This window comes from Cyprinodon variegatus, unplaced genomic scaffold (assembly GCF_000732505.1).
Source record: "Cyprinodon variegatus isolate N-32 unplaced genomic scaffold, C_variegatus-1.0 Scaffold22, whole genome shotgun sequence".
In the NCBI taxonomy this organism is placed as follows: domain Eukaryota; kingdom Metazoa; phylum Chordata; class Actinopteri; order Cyprinodontiformes; family Cyprinodontidae; genus Cyprinodon; species Cyprinodon variegatus.
In genome coordinates, this window is record NW_015150475.1 from 906442 (window position 1) to 926861 (window position 20420).

The 20420-nt window shown below is 38.2% G+C and overlaps 1 protein-coding gene across 1 annotated transcript in view; it reads left to right on the forward strand.

Annotated features, from left to right (window-relative positions):
• The window catches only part of ddb1 (damage-specific DNA binding protein 1), a 67188-nt gene that overhangs the window by 20873 nt on the left and 25895 nt on the right, over nt 1-20420 (forward strand). Inside the window, exons 10-14 of the mRNA XM_015391639.1 lie at nt 3027-3129; nt 3789-3864; nt 3963-4071; nt 12124-12302; nt 16784-16947. Of these exons, the coding sequence (XP_015247125.1) occupies nt 3027-3129; nt 3789-3864; nt 3963-4071; nt 12124-12302; nt 16784-16947 (631 nt within the window). The remainder of the gene's footprint in view (nt 1-3026; nt 3130-3788; nt 3865-3962; nt 4072-12123; nt 12303-16783; nt 16948-20420) is intronic.

A 20420-nucleotide genomic window follows, 5' to 3' on the forward strand; every position in this document is an offset into this window, starting at 1 on the left:
ATCGGAAGTGCATTAACCTGGATCGAGACATCTCTAAAAGAGACATTGGGGGGGCAGTGATTCGCCTACTTGTTATGAATGCTGGCGTACCATAAAGACTACATTATGAACAGTTTAGTTTGTTCCTTCAACTCGTTGCCCATAGGAAGACGTTACTTGGATATAACCTAATGGAATATCTTCAGAACGGCCCAAAATGACACAAAACTAATATGGGTGAGTAGAACATGATGTAATAACATAAAATCAAGGGCCCAATGTAAAAAAAAAAAAAAAAAAAAAAAAACAGCATTCCCCTTTAAGTGGGATACACCACGCTTCAAAATGTGCAAAACGCCTGAGGTTCAGAGACTCTCCCACCATAGTCTCCTAAAATCCTGTGGGAAACACTGTATCCATGCTTTAAATGCAAGCAAGGTGTGAGTTTTTGGTCTGACGTTATATCAGAGACCTTTACCTACCAAAATCGTTTTATTTTGTGTAGATTCAGTGAAAAGGCAGGAGAGGAATCAGTGGAAATGTAGATGCTGTGCAGAAGGTTCTGTTGGCAGGGTTTGACTCCAGGCTTCAGGCCACTGGATCTGCTTCCAAAGGCAGCAGTCTCTGGGCAGAGACGAGCACGCCATCAGCCACGTCCTCTTTCATCCGCACACACTGTCTGTCTCATCTCATTCTGCCGACTTTCAGAACTAAATCTAATCCCAGTTGTTTTAATTTGCCATTTGCTGCAAACCCACTGAGCATTTTGCCCTGTTAATTGATGCACATGCATTCCAAAACTGCTAATGTGGAGGGAGAAAAACGGACTCAAAGCACTGAGGCACAATTTACCGGACAAACCGCAGCTTGACCCTTTTTAAGATAAAAATGCATAGCAGCTCAACATGTTGCCGGAGATGAATATAATATGCACAGATGTGCAGCTTAACATCTCACTAAAGCTGAATTTAAAAAAAAAAGGAAGATTATCAGAAACCTGGACATTTAATGCAAGTATTTTTGAGTCTTATTTGGGAGGGTTGCCAGGTCTATCAGGAGGAAACTGTAAGGCGGCAGGTGGTGCAGGATGAGATTATGGAAGCCTGGTATTAATCTTGTTAGTATAGCATGACTCGATGAATAAATAACATTGGGTGCTCTGCAGTCAGGCTGCACAGAAAGCAGATTTATTAACCTCTGTGGTGTCGGATCATAATGCCATCATCTTTCTTAATGACAGTCTCAGAAGCTTCGAGATGAACCGATCCAGCAGCCCTGCAGAGCTGTTGCTGAGGCCACTTTTACAATAACAACACCCTCCCTGCAACCTGTGGCTGAGTTTCATTTGTTTTACTTTATTTTGGAGGATGTCCAAAGTTCAGAAGTCATGTCAGTAATGCTGATTCTCTTCAAATGATTGATTTTATTCAGTAATTCAAATAGAAGTTATGCAGTATTTGTTTGGGCATCTGAGATTGATGCAGCGGAGGATTGTTTTTTGTTTTGTTACCCGGCGTCCACAGAGTCGATCTGTATAATACGGTTTAATATCAGCCATAATAGTGAGACGTTTGTCTCAGTGCGTCTTTGAATAAACCCATTCAAATGTATTAAAAGTATCTTCTGTACTGTATCTGCTTCAGCTCTTGGTCGGAGTTCTTTTTGCATATTTCCCTTTAAGTGTGGCAGGGAGCCAGCCGGATGGTTGCTCTCCTGAGGTCTAATGGAAGATCAGCTTGTTTTATTAGCAGCCTTCAGCTCATCTCTGTTGTTAGATCTGCTGTTTATCTTCCTTTTGATAACCCATTGATTCTCTGCAGGGTTTAGGTTTGGTGAGTTTGCCATCAAGCAGAGTGGTACCATGTTTATTAAAGCAGGCATTGATGATCTTTGAGGTGTGGGCAGATACCCAAATCCTGATGCATATCTTGGCGTTTTCAGCAGAGGGAAACACTTTGCTGTGAAACGTCCCCATTGAAGCCTGTGCCAACCCATGAGATCCACGCACTGGACCTCAAACTTGTTGGATTCTGTATCACTCCACTCTGGCTCTTGGCTATGAGGTCTTGATGTTAAAGCTAAATATAAACTGAGGACTTTGGACCTCCGAGGAACGTCCGCTCTGATGTTATCTCTGCTGCAGTCTTGGCTAAGCACAGGAATTCAACAGAAGAGAGATTCAAAGACTTGTGCAGCTTGTTCCCCTTGAGGCTGTAACACAGCCTTTGTGGCATAGAAATGATCAGTGTGCCATTTTGCAAAAAAAAAACTTTTATTTATTGTAATTTATTTTTGTTTTTTCAATTGAGATTTCATTAAGATTTACTCTGTTCTAACAAGAAAACTGTACGTATTTGGCTTGAAGTTTTCATTTTCTTGGTGGCCTTGAATGCTCTCGCCCTACACAGTTTTTATGTCTAACTGCCAAACAGAATGAGAAAGTTGGTGTTCATTTTCAAATAATTTTCGAAGACCAAAACTTGAGAACTGTATGTTATTACTGTGGGATGATGGTGCAAATCTAATTAACTATACAGGTCTATTAATAAAGTTTTCCTTTGTTTTTTGCCTCATGGGAAAAAGATGTTCTCAGAAATTTAGGATTTTCATCCATTTAAGCTACAAAATAACTGATCTGTTACTGATTTATACAGTTTCACTTTTCAACTGAATGATTTTAAAGAAGCTTTTATTGGATTTTCTGGTTTAGTGAAACCTTTTTGCATGAATTGACGTGTTTAATTTTTTAAGCTGAACTTTCTCTGACCTGTTTAGATCTACTAAAACCGGAAGTAAGATGAGGACATGTTTCGCCTCGGTCGTCTTTTTCTCGTTAACTAAATGAAGGGTTGATTGCTGGTGTTTCACCCCATTAGTTTGCTTTTTTTCTTTTGTCACCAAGCTTTTACATTTTAAAGTTAATGCCAAGTGATTCAATTCTCCAGTCTCCAATTTTACTATAAAAATGCTTGAAATGGATTTTATCAGAGTGTTAGAACAGGAACCAGGACTGTTTTATTCAGAGTCACTGTTTCTGTTGTTTCCAGCTAGTGACGTGCTCTGGGGCGTTTAAGGAGGGATCTCTTCGGATCATCCGAAACGGCATTGGGATTCATGAGCATGCCAGCATCGATCTTCCGGGAATCAAAGGTTTGTGTCTCCTGTTTGTTGAAACCTAAGTGTTATCCAACAGTTCCTCTCAAGCGCTGACATTATCTAGCCCTGAATCCTCTACTGCTTTGCCAATGGAGACACTTGAACCTGCACATCTGTTTGCCCCAGCAGCCACAGCGCCAGCTGCTGATCTCTCAGGCTTGGCAAACAACACTAAGCAGATGCAGAGCGTGTCATAGGTCTTGGCATGTTGCTTTCAAAGCATCAGGAAAGCTGCCAGTGTTGATTTTGGCGACATTTGTTTTCATTTAGTGAACCAAAACACACTCCAGTGTCCGCTGTGGGAAGCAGTAAAGTGGGGAAATGCAAAATACCTCAAATTTAGGTTCCTCTCAAAGGATTTGTCTCATGCTTAAGCTAGACGTACAGGCCACTAAAAGGTCTGCTTGCACTTGTTAGGCTTCTGTTATTTATTGACATTGTCTGCCTTGAAACTCCCAGCTGCTGGCATGCCCCCTGGCTTCCAGATGAGTGGCGATTATTTACTTTTCCAATCGATTTCTCTCTGAGAAGATCCTGCAGCCTGTTCATCTTCAGAAATGTTTGCATTTAACTGATGGAGCAGTTAAAGGTTCAGGTTGATCCCTGCAGAACGGCACCAATTAAATTTCATTCCTGAATTCCCTCACTTCCAGGTTTATGGCCACTTCGCTCTGAGGCAGGCAGGGAGACGGATGATATGCTGGTTCTGTCTTTCGTGGGTCAGACAAGGTGAGGATCCACTCTGCAGCCTGGCAGATATTCATGCTATCAATTCTGATTGCACAAATCTAAAATAAAATTGCTTTTTTTTTTTTTTTTGCCTGCAGAGTGTTGATGCTGAGCGGAGAGGAGGTTGAGGAGACGGAGCTGCCAGGCTTTGTGGACAACCAGCAAACATTTTACTGTGGAAATGTTGCACATCAACAACTCATTCAGGTTCGTACACAAACACTGCTGTGAAAAAGGTGTTCTCCCCTTTTCACAGATTCAATTTCTGCTTTTCTGTTGCACCTAAATGTTTCGCATCATAAAAAGAATTTAACTGTCAAAGTTAAACAGAGTAAACACAAGCTGTGGTTTTCAAATCATGGGTTGTTCAGGGGAGAAAAAAAAGCACCCAGACTTACCTTGTTTTATAGGTTTGTTTCTACTGGATTTTTCTGGGCTAATGTCCCGACAGAAGTTCTGCTGTTTGTTTGCAAACACCAAATTTAAACCCGGTCACCCATGCTGGATATCAGTTTTGACAAAATAAATGAAGCAAAAAATTGTGCTTTTAGTTTCACTCGATCCTTTTTAAAGGAGCAAGCTTAAATATATATGTTCATTAACAAAATTTCCATACATTGCTAGATTTCTGTCCCTCTGCACTGCAGGTTCAGTTTGAGCCTTTTAGATCTTAATATAATAAATTAAAACGATCCACTGTCTGCAGCCTCTGTCTTGCTGCTGTGGACACATCACACAGGCTTTAATTATTAAGTATCTGCAGATTATTGCATCTTCTGAGTTAAAGGTGATGAATTTCAGTTTCTCTTTCTACTCCTGCATCACCTTTTGAATTGATCCAATCTCACAGTCTTAAAAAAAAGTGGCCTCTACTTTTGGCCAGAAATCGGTTTATTTTTTCTTCCATTTTGATTGAAAAAAATCTTCTTTCCCACTGCACTCCTTTCGTGTTACGTGAGGGCTACAATCAGTCCCTGATTAGTAGTGGCTACATGACAGCTTAAGCAATCCCCTCTTTGCATCCGACAAAAGGCATCTTCCAAAGTAATTCTTTCTTGATAAATCAGAAATTTAGGATGTTAAACTGCATATTTATGGGGGGGAGGGGAAATACCAGCTGATGAAAAACAAAGTCTTGAATTGAATTACTTTGGGAAGAGTTAAAGTCATTTCCAAGTCTTATTTAAACCAGAAATAGTGGTACTATATATACTATGTACTACAAAGCATGCTAATAAACCAACATGGCGAAAGTTTGATGACCTGGGGCTTTGTTAAGATCAGGGTTAGTTTTAAGGCTTGATGAATCTGTGAAATCTGCTCTCTTCCAATTATCCTGAAAGATAGTGTTTTACAATCAGCTTCATTTAATCAGTGGTCCAAATGTCCTCATCAACCTTGAAAATGACTCCCTGCCACTTATTGTAAATGTTCAATGGCAGCTGGTTCTGGCCAGTTAAGTCAGTTACTTTCTTACATAAGGCCAGGCTGGTATAGATAAGTTATTTCCTTTAATAATTTATATAATTTTTTTTAAACTCATTTTTAAACTGGCTTTTGTTCTTTTTGTCTGGTTAAAATCAGTTTAATGACTTAAATTCATTTACATTTTACAAACAAGCAAAGACAGAAGATCTTTGAAATGAATTTAATTCTGGGTCTAAAATTAATTTCAAAATATGTATATTTAATTGTGGCTCTTTGATATTTTATTAATCCACGATATAAGGAGTGCAAAAATACTTCATGCATTTTAAACTTGGCCAACATGAATATTGTACTCCGTTTAAACTTGCTCTTCAGTCTTTATTTTTGAAAACCAGATCATCCCTGCAGGGCGTTCTACCAAATTAATATTTAGGATGCTGGGACAGACCTGCTACTGCTCTAATGATAGAAAATGTTAATGTCTCTTTTACCACGCAATCAGTCTGCATTGTTTACACTAAAAACAATTATAGTATTCTGTATTAAAAAAGACAGTTGCTCATCTCTGGCCTTCAGGCCTAAAGTAATTTAATAGAAGTAGCTGTTGATTTATATTAAAGTTTTAACGTTCATTGTCATTTTTAATGTGGCTTTCAGCTTAGCCGTCACATTAAAACTACGGTAACAAAACCTGTGTAAAAAAAAAAACTGAGTGTAGACATTTGTCTTTTTTAAAGATATAATTGCATAAAAACTGCATGCACAGCTTTACTTTTATGTACTTTATTAATAAATGACTTCAGATAACATGAAAGCATTGTTTGTTACGCATAATGAGCATAATGTCTGACTCTGCACCCGTTTGCAGCCTTTAGCATCGGTGTAGCTCATTATTTGGGTCCATCATCCTGCACCAGCTTGGCTGTTTTAATTAACCTTGCAGTTAAAAATGTGTGCAGCTCATTTCAGTAAACAAGTTTGAGGCGAATGTGCCTTCTTCCAAAGCATGTAGTTTAAGGCCCCGAATCTAAAGGCGCAGCTTGTAAACAATGCTGAGCATCAGGAAAAGCGTACACGTTCACCTCAAAGGGAGCAGCAGACTAAATCAGAGTTCAGACGAGTTAATGTGGAACTAATAGAGCAAATGGTCACTAACACAAATTTAATGAGAGTTTTTGTTTTTTTCTAACTGAGATATGCTTTGAGTGTTTTTCATTTTGAAGCAGTCCCTTTGCTAATTGGTCTTTGAGGCTAACTTTCTAATTTTGATTCAGATAGACGCATAACCCCAGTCAGATTTTAAAAACATAACAGTAAGTGCATTTTATTGTGTGGACTTCATTTTAGTTTTGATGTTTGCCATCTATGCCTTGGACAGCACTAGTTAGCTCTTTTAAAGAAAATAAATACTCCTGCAGTTTGATCTGAAGCATCAGTATCACCACTGTAGTAACATTACTGTTAAAGTATTCACAACCTTTGAGGTTATTCAAATGTTGTGACATACAGTATGTTTTCTTTTGGTTTAATGCGGAAGACCAACAATAAATGTTACACATTTGTGGCATTAAAAGAAAAATTATGAAATGAAAATCTAAAAGGTGCAAATTCACGTTTGCGCTCTTTATTTTGATACCCAAAAAAAAAGGGCTTCAAGAACAACTTTCTCCCTTCAGAAGTAGTCATAGTACGAACCTCTTTTTCATTTTTTTTATTTAAAACTGCGTTCTCACTAAAAACCTGAGTTTTTCCAAACCGAGTTGACCTGCTAATAATCAACTTTGGGCTCTTTTCACATTTAACTAAAAAGCTGAATCCGGCCCCCTCCTGATAAGCTGTGCGCCCACTGTCAACCACCCATCACCTCCCCACTCCCTTTCTGATGATTACATCACGTAGGGTGAGTTTTGATGATGTCGAAAGTGTGACGGAAATAAGGGAAGTAAATAATGGAGAGCAACATGAACAGGAGCCGGAGTGTAGTCAGTATTCTTTATTATTTTTGCTCTTTCATGTCTGAATCCTTCACCAGAGCAGCTTCGTGTTTATGGAATGTAAGCAGAGTTGTTTCGGCTTGTTACATCAGAAGTAGGGCTGGGTATTTTCGCCAAAGTCCTGAATCGATTCGATTTTGATTCATACAGTTCTAACTTGATTAATTTCGATTAGATCTGTTTTTACAATAATGAAAGTGGTTCAACTGTGTTTCAGAATACTCATGTATTTTGTTTTTTCCTGTCACATTAAACACAAAGTGCAAACTTGTAAATCACACAGTTTAAACATGAGATGTGAACAAAACTGTCTCATAAGTGCAAACTTGTTTGTGAAAAGTGAAAAAGTGAAGCCTCACTCAAGCAAGCAGACGTGACACAGCAGACATCCATGAGCTGCATTATCTTCACTGCACAAACCATATTTGCAGCATTGTCTGTATCAACTACAGGGTGTTTTCTGGTCAGCCCCCATTTGTTAATGTCTTCAGTTGACCTATTGAGTATATTTGCAGCTATCTGGCTTTAAGTAATCTGTGGTGCATCTTTCCTGCCTATTTGAATGTGAACGTCACGCGGGTCACTTTAAAATTAATCGATCTCATTCCCTAGACATCAATTTTGCAAAAATGTAAAGGAATTGATTCAAAATCGATTAAATTGATTTTTTTTTTTACCTAGCCCTAATCAGAAGCGACTGGCACGTTGTGTTGACGTCCGTATGTTGCTTTCAATTGTGTCACATGATTTAGGGGGTCAACCCGGGTCTGCCTGAGGCGATTTTAACGCGGACGCTTATCGAGTTGTTTTACCCAGGTAGACGCTCGTCAGTGAGCCGTTCCCGCTACCGCTAAAAGCCCATTGCTCCCAGGTTTAAACCAGTTTTTCAACCGGTGGGAAAGGAGTCTTAGTGAGGATAGAGCTGCTCTGCAGCATTTCTGAACAAACTGTACCATGACGATCAAGGACTACAACACACATCATATCCATGATCATTTTGCAGTGCATGTTAGAAATTAGGGCTTGGAAATTGTTTGCATTAGCACTTCACAACTTAGAAAAGCACAATTTTTAAATCACAGAGGCACTCCATTTTAGTCACATTACATTTAGCAACAGTAAGACACTAAATATTTCCCTCCAGCCCTTTAGGTGCCGGTAATACACTTAAAAGTGGGTTTGCTGCCACATAGAGGGTAATAGCCAGTTGCAATGCATTGGCATACCTTTCAACCATTCATCATTATTCCACTAATTATACACTACTTAGGCTTGGTCTATCCCAAAAATACCACAAAATGTTCATTTGCATTGTAATAGAATTCCGAATAAATAAAGCAAAGGTGTAATTTCTTTGGCAAAGCAGTTTGTTACATTTTGGTGATTGCCCAGCTTGTTCTTTTAAACATTCTCTGAGACAAACTTGCATGAAATTAAGTTAACAGATTCCAGCAAAATAAGCCATATTTAATGTTTCTTACTAATTAAAAAAGTTATATATGTTGGAAAAGCAAGATTAGCAGTGCTGTACAATGTGAAACGGCTTGTGTAGCATTTCTATTTTCAGTCTGTGAGCCCAGAGATTAAAGTCTTTTGCTTAAAGCGTGATTCATTTAGAGCGCACCCTCATAAAGGCAGCAGTTTATACAAAACTTCAAATGTATTCAGATGCTAAACTGATACACACCATCCGGATGTTTTCATATTAAGCAGGCATGGATTAAAAACTCATTTAGGATTCATAGAATCTTGCATGGACTGACTTTTGCTTGCTGCAAACTGAACAAAACTTTGTTTTTTTCCTCTTCCGCAGTTTATTTCAAGGATTATATTCAGCATCCTGTGTTAAAGTTATGTTACCTTTTCATCTCATTACACAGCTGTAGTACTTGTTCCTTCAAACGGTGCAACACATCCATTTATAGTTCCACTCTTCTCGGTACCTGCAGCAATCCTAATAATGAGGTTACAGTAGCTCGTTATTTATCTGGTCTCATCATTGCTGTGTGGCTCTTAGATAATTATAGTTAAGAAGAATACTGTTTTTCTTTAGCCACAGGGGTTATATTTTTAAGCTTTTACAAGTACAGTACAACTAAAATGTTAAGAAATGTCCATTAAAAAGCAAAGTTTAGCATTTTAGATTGAATTGACTATTATAGAATATCCTCTATTCACCAAAAGTGAGGAAATACAGGCGCTTCTGTGGCAAAGTAACTGGAAGCATGAAGGTACACAGGACTAGGAAAACTGCTGCAACAATCAATGAGAAAACAGGCTCTACAGCAGGAGTAAACAAGGACGATCTTAGAAAATAAAACACTTTTCGGGTATTAAAAAATTGGAAACTCCGTCTCAGATTAAACAAAACATGTTCAAGATGTGAAGGAAAACCGCATTTCAGTTTAGAGCAGCATGGAGTTGAAAACATTTAAGGAGCATGTATAAAAACCCTGCTTCACATGTCCGAAGCTTATATTTTCAATGAAGTCAGAATTCGGCCAAAAGTGCAAATGCATGATAAATACCGATTTTTATTAAATTTTATTAAAACATAAGCATCTAATCTAATCTAATCTCCACATGCTTTTTGAATTATCTATGCATGCAGATTTAATACCATAAATACCCCAATATATCACAAGCATGAGTTTATGGTCCTCTGCGCTTGTTGCTTGATTTTATGTACCTGCAACTTCCCTGATTTCCGGGGACAGTCCCCGTTTTGGACCACCTGGAAATGTCCTCGATTTTACAGTTTTATGAATGAGGGCGAAATTTTGCATGTAGACTGCTATTACGGTAGAATGAGCGGTTAGGGGCGGGCTTGGCGGTGCAGTGATTAGTGCGCACGACGCATGTATGGAGGCCTGTGGTCCTTTCCCGCATGTCTCTCCCCCTCTATCATACCCCCTTTCCTGTCAGCCTACTGTCCAGGAAAACGAGCCACTAGTACTGTAAAAACTCTTTTTTTTTTTTGAGAAAGCTTAGGCATATTGCACGCAGAAACCGCTATTAGATGCTGGTTGGCTGCTGTGAACGAATGGATAAGGAGCAGAGCGCAGCACTACACCGAAATCCCACATCCTCTGCAACCACCAGACAGCCTGCCCAAAGCCTACAGCCTCCACGGTTCCTCCCATCTTGCTTCGCTCCAACTCCCTCGTGGCTCAAGGAGAGCATGCACGACTTTATTATTATTAAATTCATAGGAGCAAAACATACGGAAATAAATGCTTGATTTAATGACATAATTAAAACTCACCATCAGCATCCACCACGTTTCTCCCCAAACATTTCTTTTCGTTGTGCATCATTGTATTAGGGATAATTAGGATCATACAAAATTGGTTTGTTCTCTACCTCCAATCTCAGCATCTCTTAATCCATGCCTGCGATAAGAAGTTCGTTTTGAAGTTGTGAGATGCGCTCTTGCAAGTTGTGTCTAGATTTAATGAAACTTTTAAGCCTCTTAGTATAAAATAAATATTTTGATCGAGATGAGAAATTTGCTTCATGGTACGCTGAAATACCAATAGTTTGCATCCAATAATTTAAATAAACGGTCTTAGTTGTTGGGAAAAAACAGAAATTATGCTCTAATTTTTTAGTTACCGATCTGTCGTTACGGATTTTGATTGTATTATGTCTGTGTTTGATTAGTGTAAGATTGATAGAAGGGGAAGAAGATTAGAAGACTGAATAAGAGCGGAGGAAAAATCTACTTATAAGAGTAAAAGATAGAGCAGGCAGAAGTCCGCTACAAATAGGAGATGGAGAGACAGAGAACACTGAATGACCAGATGGCACTAATAAACACCATCAAATGATTAATTTTATTAATCTTAGGAAATAGAAGAGGGTCATTCCTAGATTTTACACTTGATTTTTGTTGTTTAAATATTAATAAAAATATAAAAATGGATGAAAGCATCACTGTCCCCATTTCCTATTTTAATTCTGATTATATGTATTTCTTTTTATCTACAAGCTGGAAATGTCCCCAGATTTGATTTCAGAAATCTGGTCACCCTAACTTTGAGGGATAAAACTACACAGAGAGTAAACTGTCTGTGATTGGCTACTTTTCAGGAAATCCTTCCCCATGAGACAATAGTGTTCTCTTCCTAGTTATGCTAGTAATGTTAGCAAAGTATCTTTAGGCTAATTTCTGTTCTCTTAAGGCGTTAAAGTGTTTTTAGGTGAAGTCATCATTAAAAAAAATTATTTGTAATGACAGTGTTTATGACAGCAGTAGCTGTTTGCTCTGAAATTATTGTTAAATTTGGAACTTGAGCTTCTTTTTCTATTGAGGGAAAAAGAGGCTTAAATAAATTCCTGTTTATAACTGAGCACAGACATTTACAAACAGTTTGCAGCATTTGTTCTTCTTTTCTAGCATCTTTTACATTTATATTTACTAACCTTATGTCTAACTAGACAATAACGGAGCAGCTTAAGAAAGTTAAAGCATTTTTAATTAATGGACAAATTTCAGTTCCAGAATCCGATCAGAGAGGGTAAATTCTGCTTTTTTAGTTAATAAGATATTGATGTAGGCTGTGCTGGTGCTCCATGTTTGATCTTGTTTTAAGCTTTCAGCTTGTCTCTACATGTATTGCTGAGAGTAAAGTATTTACTTTTAAACATTGTCTCTGCATCAACCAAAGCCTCTTTGTTGATCCTTAGAGAGCAGTTTGCTTTGCCCTGTTCAACTCTATTAAAAGTCTGATTTCCACCAAAGATTTCTTTCTCGATGCTTCACAACAAAAAACTTCCTCTTGAGTCCTGTTTCCAGCAAAGTTCTTCATCCTTAAACATTTCTTTGTCCCTCCAGATCACATCAGGCTCTGTGCGCCTGGTGCTTCAGGACAGCAAGACCTTGGTGAGTGAATGGAAGGAGCCACAGGGGAAGAACATCAGCGTAGCCGCCTGCAACCACACACAAGTAGTGCTTGCTGTGGGACGGGCTCTCTACTACCTGCAGATCCTAGCTGGAGAGCTCAAACAGATCAGGTATGACATGGGCATGACCAATGACATGTACTGATGTGTAAGAGTATTAATGCTCTTACAGCTTTTTCAGTTTTCATTTTTTGCTTACAGTCGAGTATATGAGATTATCAAACCAAAGGTAACCATAAGTAAAAGCAAAAAGCAGTTCTCAGATATTGATTTCATCTGTTCTTGGTGAATAAAATGTATCCAAACCATTGAGGCATTCAGTGTTCCTGCTTTTGTACTTTGGATCATTGTCCTGTTAAATCAACCTAAGTGCATTTCAGTTCTTTAGTAGGGATTTTATGCTAAAGGCAGATTTCATTGTTTCATTTATTTACAAGTCTTCAGCTTCTTGATCTTATTGTTTTTACGATTTTTGCTCAGACTTTTTCTTATATCATGAAAACGAGTCTTTACTGTGGTGATTGAGGCCCAGCAGGGCTTTAAATGTTCTTCTGGGTTTGTTTGTCGCTGTCCTTGATGAGTTGCTGATGCGCTGTTGGAGTAATTTTGGTTGGCTGACCACTTCTAGGAGGTTCCTCACTGTGCCATCTTCTCTCTGTTTGTGGTTAATGTTTCTCACTGCTGAAAGAAAAGTTCTCATCCTTTTCAGACACTGAATTCATTTCTCATATTTCCTTGATCAGGACATAATCTCATTTTTTTTAACCCTTTTGCACCCATTGTGTCATCAGACAAGTTATTTTGAAGAGGCGACCTTTGTGCCATAGCAGGCCTGCTGATAGCTTGTGAAATTATTCAACAAAGCCTCAAATACTTTTTAACACTGGTACAATCCTTCTTTTATTTCTTGGTACTTTGCAATATTCAAACTTGTTAAAATAAAACAAATTAACTTTAATAGAAAAGATGTTCCTTAAATTTCCATGGCCATACAAATCTGAGGATATACTTATCTAGCTCCCACATACCAGCCTAATCCCTTAACTCTTTAACAGTTGACTCCTTTTCTGTTACTCAGCCTGCACTTGAGTTTAAAGGGAATAGAAATGTCGCTGCTGGTCTCCTGAGGAATACCATCAAGCATGAGGACTGCATAGCGAATACTACTCAATTTTTTTCAACATTTTCTTTGAGTCTGTACAATTTGCATAAAACTGAAAAAAATGTGTGGATTATCCCACTGATGGAAGAAAACTGCAGTGAACTCCTCACACATAAATCATTTTAACCATGCATATATTCTTTATTAAAAAAGTAATACAACTACAAAAGTAGAAACACAGATTAGATTATAGAGGAAATGATCCTACAAAGTTCACATCAGATGTTATTTTTGGATACAGTCATTTATAAGTTCATAATAAAGATCTGGGTGTTTACACAATGCTGTTAAAAGTGTTTAAAGTTTGTGTTGGATGTATTTAGTAATAATATTGATCAGTAGTTTATTACAATATACATTTCTATTGATTTATTGCCTTGTCCCAATAAAAATATTAAAGCTTGCCCCCTAGAAGTCAATGTTTATGAAAGGGATGTTCTTTGAGCACATCAACACGAACTCTCCTTTTCTAAATTATCCTGCTGTACAGTATGGCCCAATCACATCATTACTTATGATCAAGGTATTATTATCTTCCTCTCTCTTTTAGTGTCTAGTATTTTTTTTTATTGCATTTCAAGCTTTAAGAAAAGATGTGTCACAGCATATTTTGAACCTAGAGCTTATTGAAATGTAGAGCTGGGCAATGGGGATTTATTTCACCTAGACATTCCGTAGGTTTCCATACTTGGACATAAACTAGCTTATTGTGAAAGGCCATAAGCTGCATGCATTTGGTTACACAGCCTGCCATCTACTTTTACAAGCATGTTCACAGGTTATATTTAGCTACTTTTTAATTTCTGGTCAACTCCCAGAAGGAAAGAAAGCACGTTTTAAAAGTCATTTCTGTCAGTTTTAATTGGCTTTCATGAAACTAAAGGGAGAAAATAACCAATGAATCGAATTTGTTTTGCAAAAAAAAAAAAAATCTATTTTATTTTCAAGCTACAGCGCTCAGCCCTATTTAAATGCATGAGGGCTCATTACCAGTTGATATTTCACACTAATCTTCTGGATTAGATCTGATTTCAAACGGTAAGACATAGTTAACATTAAAGGGGTCATAGAATGCAAAACAAAGTTTCCATTGTCATAGATGAATGATAGTTTAGTGGGGGAAATGGACTTACAGAGAAGTTCAAGCACCATCGACACCTCCTTTCTCTGCAAATCTCACAATTCTAAACTTCCACCATAAAACGGCGAATCCAAACAAAGCCCCGGGTTGACGTCATTTTGGGACCGTTGTCCAGGGTCGGGTTTGGTCGCTCTGTGCCCCGCTGGGGCCCTGTTTCATCTACGTGCTGCACTGTAGTCGACCAAAATCCCGGACTATTTTGAAATTCCTCCTGGACATTTCTTTTAGGTATGAAAAGTAGGACGACGTCTGGTCACCCTAACATATCAACAATTTGATGTTTCAGTGAGTGAGTGCTTGTTGCTATGATGCGCCTTTGCTCAGCAGCTTCGCTCTCTGTAAACCAACCAATCAGCGTACAGCTCATCTAAATATTCATGAGCATACCATAAAAGGAAGAAAACCTGTTGTTTCATTCTAGGGCTTTTAACCAGGCTCGCATTAGGGCTCATAGAACAGCAAATATGCCGTTTTAAGCCCAACCAATCTTACACACCCTATTCAGAGACATTAAGGACCAGCACCAAATACACTATGAATATTTAAATGAGCTGTGCGCTAATTGGTTGGTTTACAACGAGCAAAGCTGCTAAACACTAACACACTCAATGAAACATCAAACTGTTGGTATGGTAGGGTGACCAGGCGTCCTACTTTTCATACCTAAAAAAAAAAAAAAAAAAATGTCTGGGGAATTGGAAAATCGTTCAGTGTTTTGGTGGACTACAGTGCAGCATGCGCTCTAAGCATGCCAGCGGGGGACAGAGCGACCAAACCTCCAAGATTTTGAAAGCTGTCTTCTTCGGTAAAATGCTTACAGCAAATCAACAGCTGAGCAAACTTTGCAGGGATCTTCTGATACATAAAAATAATCCATGCCTGTCGAGTCTTTGGATCCTTGGGAAGACTGTGAAAATTGTCCCCTTTCTCCATGCAGCCTGGAACACTGCATTTACGCCCGTGGCCCTGGCTCATTTTCAATAGAGAAACTGCCTGCTTTGTAATTCTTGTAGAAGGAAACCCAACTGTAGGCTAAGCAGCTAAACTACGCTACTGTTATTTATCTATGACCAGGTAAACTTGGTTTTGGATTCTATGACCCTTTTAAAACTATTTAAACCAAGGCCAGGACTGCTGCTGGTACATCCAGGTAAAGAGAGGGCAAGCTGTCCTGTTGAACACCTTCACCTGTTCAACCAATAAAAGTGTTCCTGTTGGAAAAAAGGGAGCATATTGGTTTTACTTATTTAATGCTTTAATCCTGCTTTTTACCACAAATCTCTCCTAGACTTTGTGTTTTTAATGTGTCATCATCCAGTGTTTATTGTCTTCATCTTAACACAGTTTGAAAATGTGAGTGTTTATGCCTGAAGGCCTGGTATGAGGTCCTGAGGCATTCCTTGATGTTGTTTTTAACCGAGTGCAGCTTTAAGGGGTGTCTGAGCCGTTTGTTTTTTCAGTCCGTTATAAATCTTTACCTTCGTGCTTTCTTCAGTTTTCTTCTATAACAGAGAGTACAAAATGCTTTTTTTGCACTCTTGTAGAGGGAAGTGCAGCTTGTAAAAGGGCCAACAGGACTGCTTGAAGCACAATGTTTGCTTTCCTCTTTGAGTGTTTGTAAGTAGTGAAATGATAAAAGAGACTCATCAGGGCTATGAAATAGTGTTTGGGCTGGATCAATAACCAGCTGCTTAGCTGTGGGGGACAAAATTGTTTCAATGTTACAGGCCTGGTTTGCTTAATCACACGTTGAAGACTGAAACCTTTCTGTCAGAAGCTATTTGAATCCGAGGACTCTGAGCAGATTGAGAATATTTCTATTATTTGCTCAATTTAAAGTGAGATGCAGCTCTGTTGATGTTGTATTATTGCGATCTCCCTAGCTCAGTAAGATAACATTCTGCCATGGTTATTTATTACTAATTCAAATAAACTCCTACTTTAAACAAAGCATAGCAAATTATAATATGAAGTATATTACTAGCAGTATTATTTTAGAAAAAACAGTTTTTGTTGCTTCATTGCATAAGCCGCAGAAGGAGGCAATTTGAGCACAGTTTAGTTGTCCTCCAATGAATTTTTAATCTGACCTCAGTGTGAGACTTAACAGCTGAATGTTTTAGTATTTAACATAATGCAGCTTATATGACATGAAAAATGTATAATTATTTATGCTTGGTGTCATTGACACTGCTCTTTCCAACTGTTTTAGTCTTCTCTGTGCTATGCACACACCACCACAGAACATGCATGGAAGCCAACTTATTTTTCTTATCTCCTCCTCCTCAGTACCACAGAGATGGAGCATGAGGTGGCTTGCCTGGACATCACACCTCTGGGGGAGGGTGGCAACGAGTCCACGCTCTGCGCTGTGGGACTGTGGACCGACATCTCTGCACGTGTGCTCAAACTGCCCTGTTTCACAGCTCTGCACAAGGAGATGCTGGGAGGAGGTGAGAGTGTTCTGGGTAAAGGGGAAATATGTCTGACATGAGCAGGTGGAGAATCGTTTTTAATAAGCTGCAGCACAGCAGAACATATTTCCACTGATGCTTTTTATAGAAAATTTGAACGAAAATAAAGGAATATATTTGTTTACTTATGTATATGATTTATATCATAGTTAAACATATATTTTACATATATATATATAATATAAAATAACTTTTTTTTCCCCACTGTATCACATCAATACACCCAATATTTACTATTTTAGGTCACTTAAGATGAACAGAAATGTAAAAGAGGGATTTATGTTTTATTTTATTTCATAGCAGAATTTTACATACATAGATTATTATATTATAAATGGTTTGCTATACCCCAGATCTGCCGCTGCAAGTTTAAGATGCTTTATATTTTGGCATAACAATTAAAAAATAATCCATCCCTTCTTTCACATCCTGGACAAATCAATAAAAATAAGAGAGCGTTGTTACCTGCAGTTTGGCTCAAATAGGTCTTTGAAATAGATGATGATCTATGCAGACAACCAGTATAGCTTAGTGTGGCTTACAACAGCAGGGTGCATGTGTTGCAGTGACCCTCTCCAAGTCTTCATCTCAGCCTCATAAAACATTTGTGTGCAGAGCTTAAAAAATTTGTGTGAACAAAACAGCCAGAACCTAATTCAGTGAAGTGACAAGGATATGTTCCAGTAAACTTTTTTGAGAAGCAGTAGAACAATGGGTCATACAGCTTTCGGTCTGTCCAGGTCTCTCTCCATATCTGCCCAAACAAACCCTAAAGCCGGGCATACACTATATGATTTTTTTTTTTCAATCATTGCACGCAGCTACAGCTCACACTGTACGAAAAAACTGCAGGGTTTCGTCGCACAGTGTGAGTTCACAGTTTACGATGTTTATTCTCTGTGGCCTGACGCTGTGATGTGATCTATCTGCTCACACTGCACATCTAAAACCACGTCCGACTCAGCTCCGCAGTGAGATGGCACTACTCAGTATTGTCTATCCGGAAGCCAAACGAGCAGAAGAGGAATATCAAGCTCACTAGAGTGAAACATGCTGCCTTGGCAATTTGTGCAATTTCGTGTCCTGAAAGCCCTAAAAAGAAAAAGCGGCAACGTATTTGGACAAAGACATGGCTGAGCAAACGTGGCTACTACGGTCTGTCAATTTTACGGAAAGAACTCCATGTCACTCGTACTGTTTTTGTCTGAGAGGAAGAAGAAGAAGAAGAGTCCTTGCACATGCCCACTGATCGATTTGCCCACGACCACCTTATTACGGCCGACTTAATTTCAAACTTGTTCGATTTTTCTCCTGACCTTACGATTCCTGATCAGGAGGTAGTTGTGAGAGGCTGATCGCCCCTCATTACCCCTGTACACTACAGGACGCCCGATCAGGTTGAAAGTCGGCCCAAAAAATCGTACAGTGTAAGCCCGGCTTAACACACTCATAAAGTTAAGGCTGGTTGTTCTGCTCTCAAATTGATATTTCATACTATCCCTTTTCATTTGGACAGTAAATCTACACTAAACTGTTAACTGATGCACTTTTTTTTTATTTCTGTTCTTAATTTTACTTGGTTTTATTTTTGAGCATTAATGCCTTTCAAATCTCTGCCTGACATATTTGGACTCCAGCTAAAATGTAGAGTGACCCTCAGTATCATAGTCAGTATTGTTTTTACTGTGACATTTTTACTCTTTATCTATGTATTCCCTATCTATACATTATTATTAACAGAAATGGAAAACTTCTATCATAAATGTAATAATATTGCACATGTTCTTCAAAATCAAAATATTCTAGAATAATTAAGACTCAAAACCAGTGAAGATTAAGATATTTTTAACATTGAAAATTACTTTGGAAATAATGAATTAGAATGATTGAGTAGTGATGAACTTTCACAACCTTTTAGTGATGATTTCAGATCAGGGAATAATAAAACTGAGAGGGATATAGCTTGAATAATTATTTCTCTATTAAACTTTCAAAAAAATTGTGCAATGTGGTAGGAAATTCCTTTAGCGATGTGTTTCTTTATCTGACCCCTTCAGTAGCTATCCTCTGCTAGCCAAGCAACTGAGTGTTTTGGAGCCTCTCTATGGTGGCTGGCATTGTCAGCAGCTATAAGTGAAACCTCCTGGTTGATTGAAGCTGGACTGTTTCAGGTCGTGAATCCAATGGGTGCGTTTGGATTTAAGCCAATCAGCACTTTCATAGCTCCACTTGTGTCAAAAAGTTTTAGATGGTGACGACCAGTGTCTCATAAAAGTTGTATCTTTATTTGCATGTCTAAAAATCATCATCATATCAAATCAAACATTAGAAAAGTAATTGAGCATGCACTATTACTCTGCTGAAATTAATGAAGTGATACTTTTTAAGGGTTTATGATTGTCTTAATCGAACTAAAATCATTTCTATCTGAAAAGGCTGGAAAACAAATTTTATTCTTTTTTTTTTTTTTTTCAATTGTAAAGGGGTCCTACCATGTGTTATTATTAACGTTTTGCTTGTTTTTGTACTTCCATCTGGGTCTCTACTGTTTTTAGAAACAGTCCAAGTACAAAAAACCATCCAGTTGCTTTTTGGTAATAATTAACTATTTTGTTGTCTACAAAGCATTTCAAAAACCTCTTGATTATGACATCAAAGACTGCAGGTACTGCCCTTCACCAAACAACCCAAGCAGACCCCAGGCCTTCAGTATTTTTCATTACTTTGTAACTGAAGCTAAGACAAATATAACATAAAACGTAAAAACATATTCGTTCTATATCAAATCTTACATAAAATTTTTATTGTAACAGCAAACCCAAAAAACACATGCATTTATGCGTCCCAAAAAATGTGCATATGATTTCTTTGGACTGGAACGCAACTACATGGATGCAGACAGCTAGCAGTTAGCATAATGCTAATTTGCTTTGTAAACTCCATTGGTGTGCTAATGATATTTGGGTCGGATTTTTTTTCTTTCTCAGATTCTTTCAAACTGAAACAACCAAAACGCCCTCTAGAAGTATTTGAACCACATCAACTCTTTATAATAAAGTAACACTTGCAGACAAAGGTTTCTAGGAAGGTGAGAACATATTTGGGGACAGTTTGGTACTGCAGAAATGTGCCTTTAAAGTTGGTTCTGTAACTCTCTAAGGTGGCCCTCAAAGATTAGGACATACTTAGCATTCAGAAACGGCTCCATCTTTGCTGGTTGGAGCAGCTGGACCCTCATTCAGCTGCTGGGTCTTACTCACGGTCAAAGATGTGCACTTGTACCATTGTGCATCTGTTATGCAGCCTTTTTCACACATAAAAATTGAGTATAAGCATTGAGGTCATGGTCACAGCCAGGCAAAACACATTTGCATAAAGATGACAAAGTCCACAAAAACAGCTCAGTCTGAAAGGAGCTGAAAATGAAATGATGATGAAATCTTATTATCTTA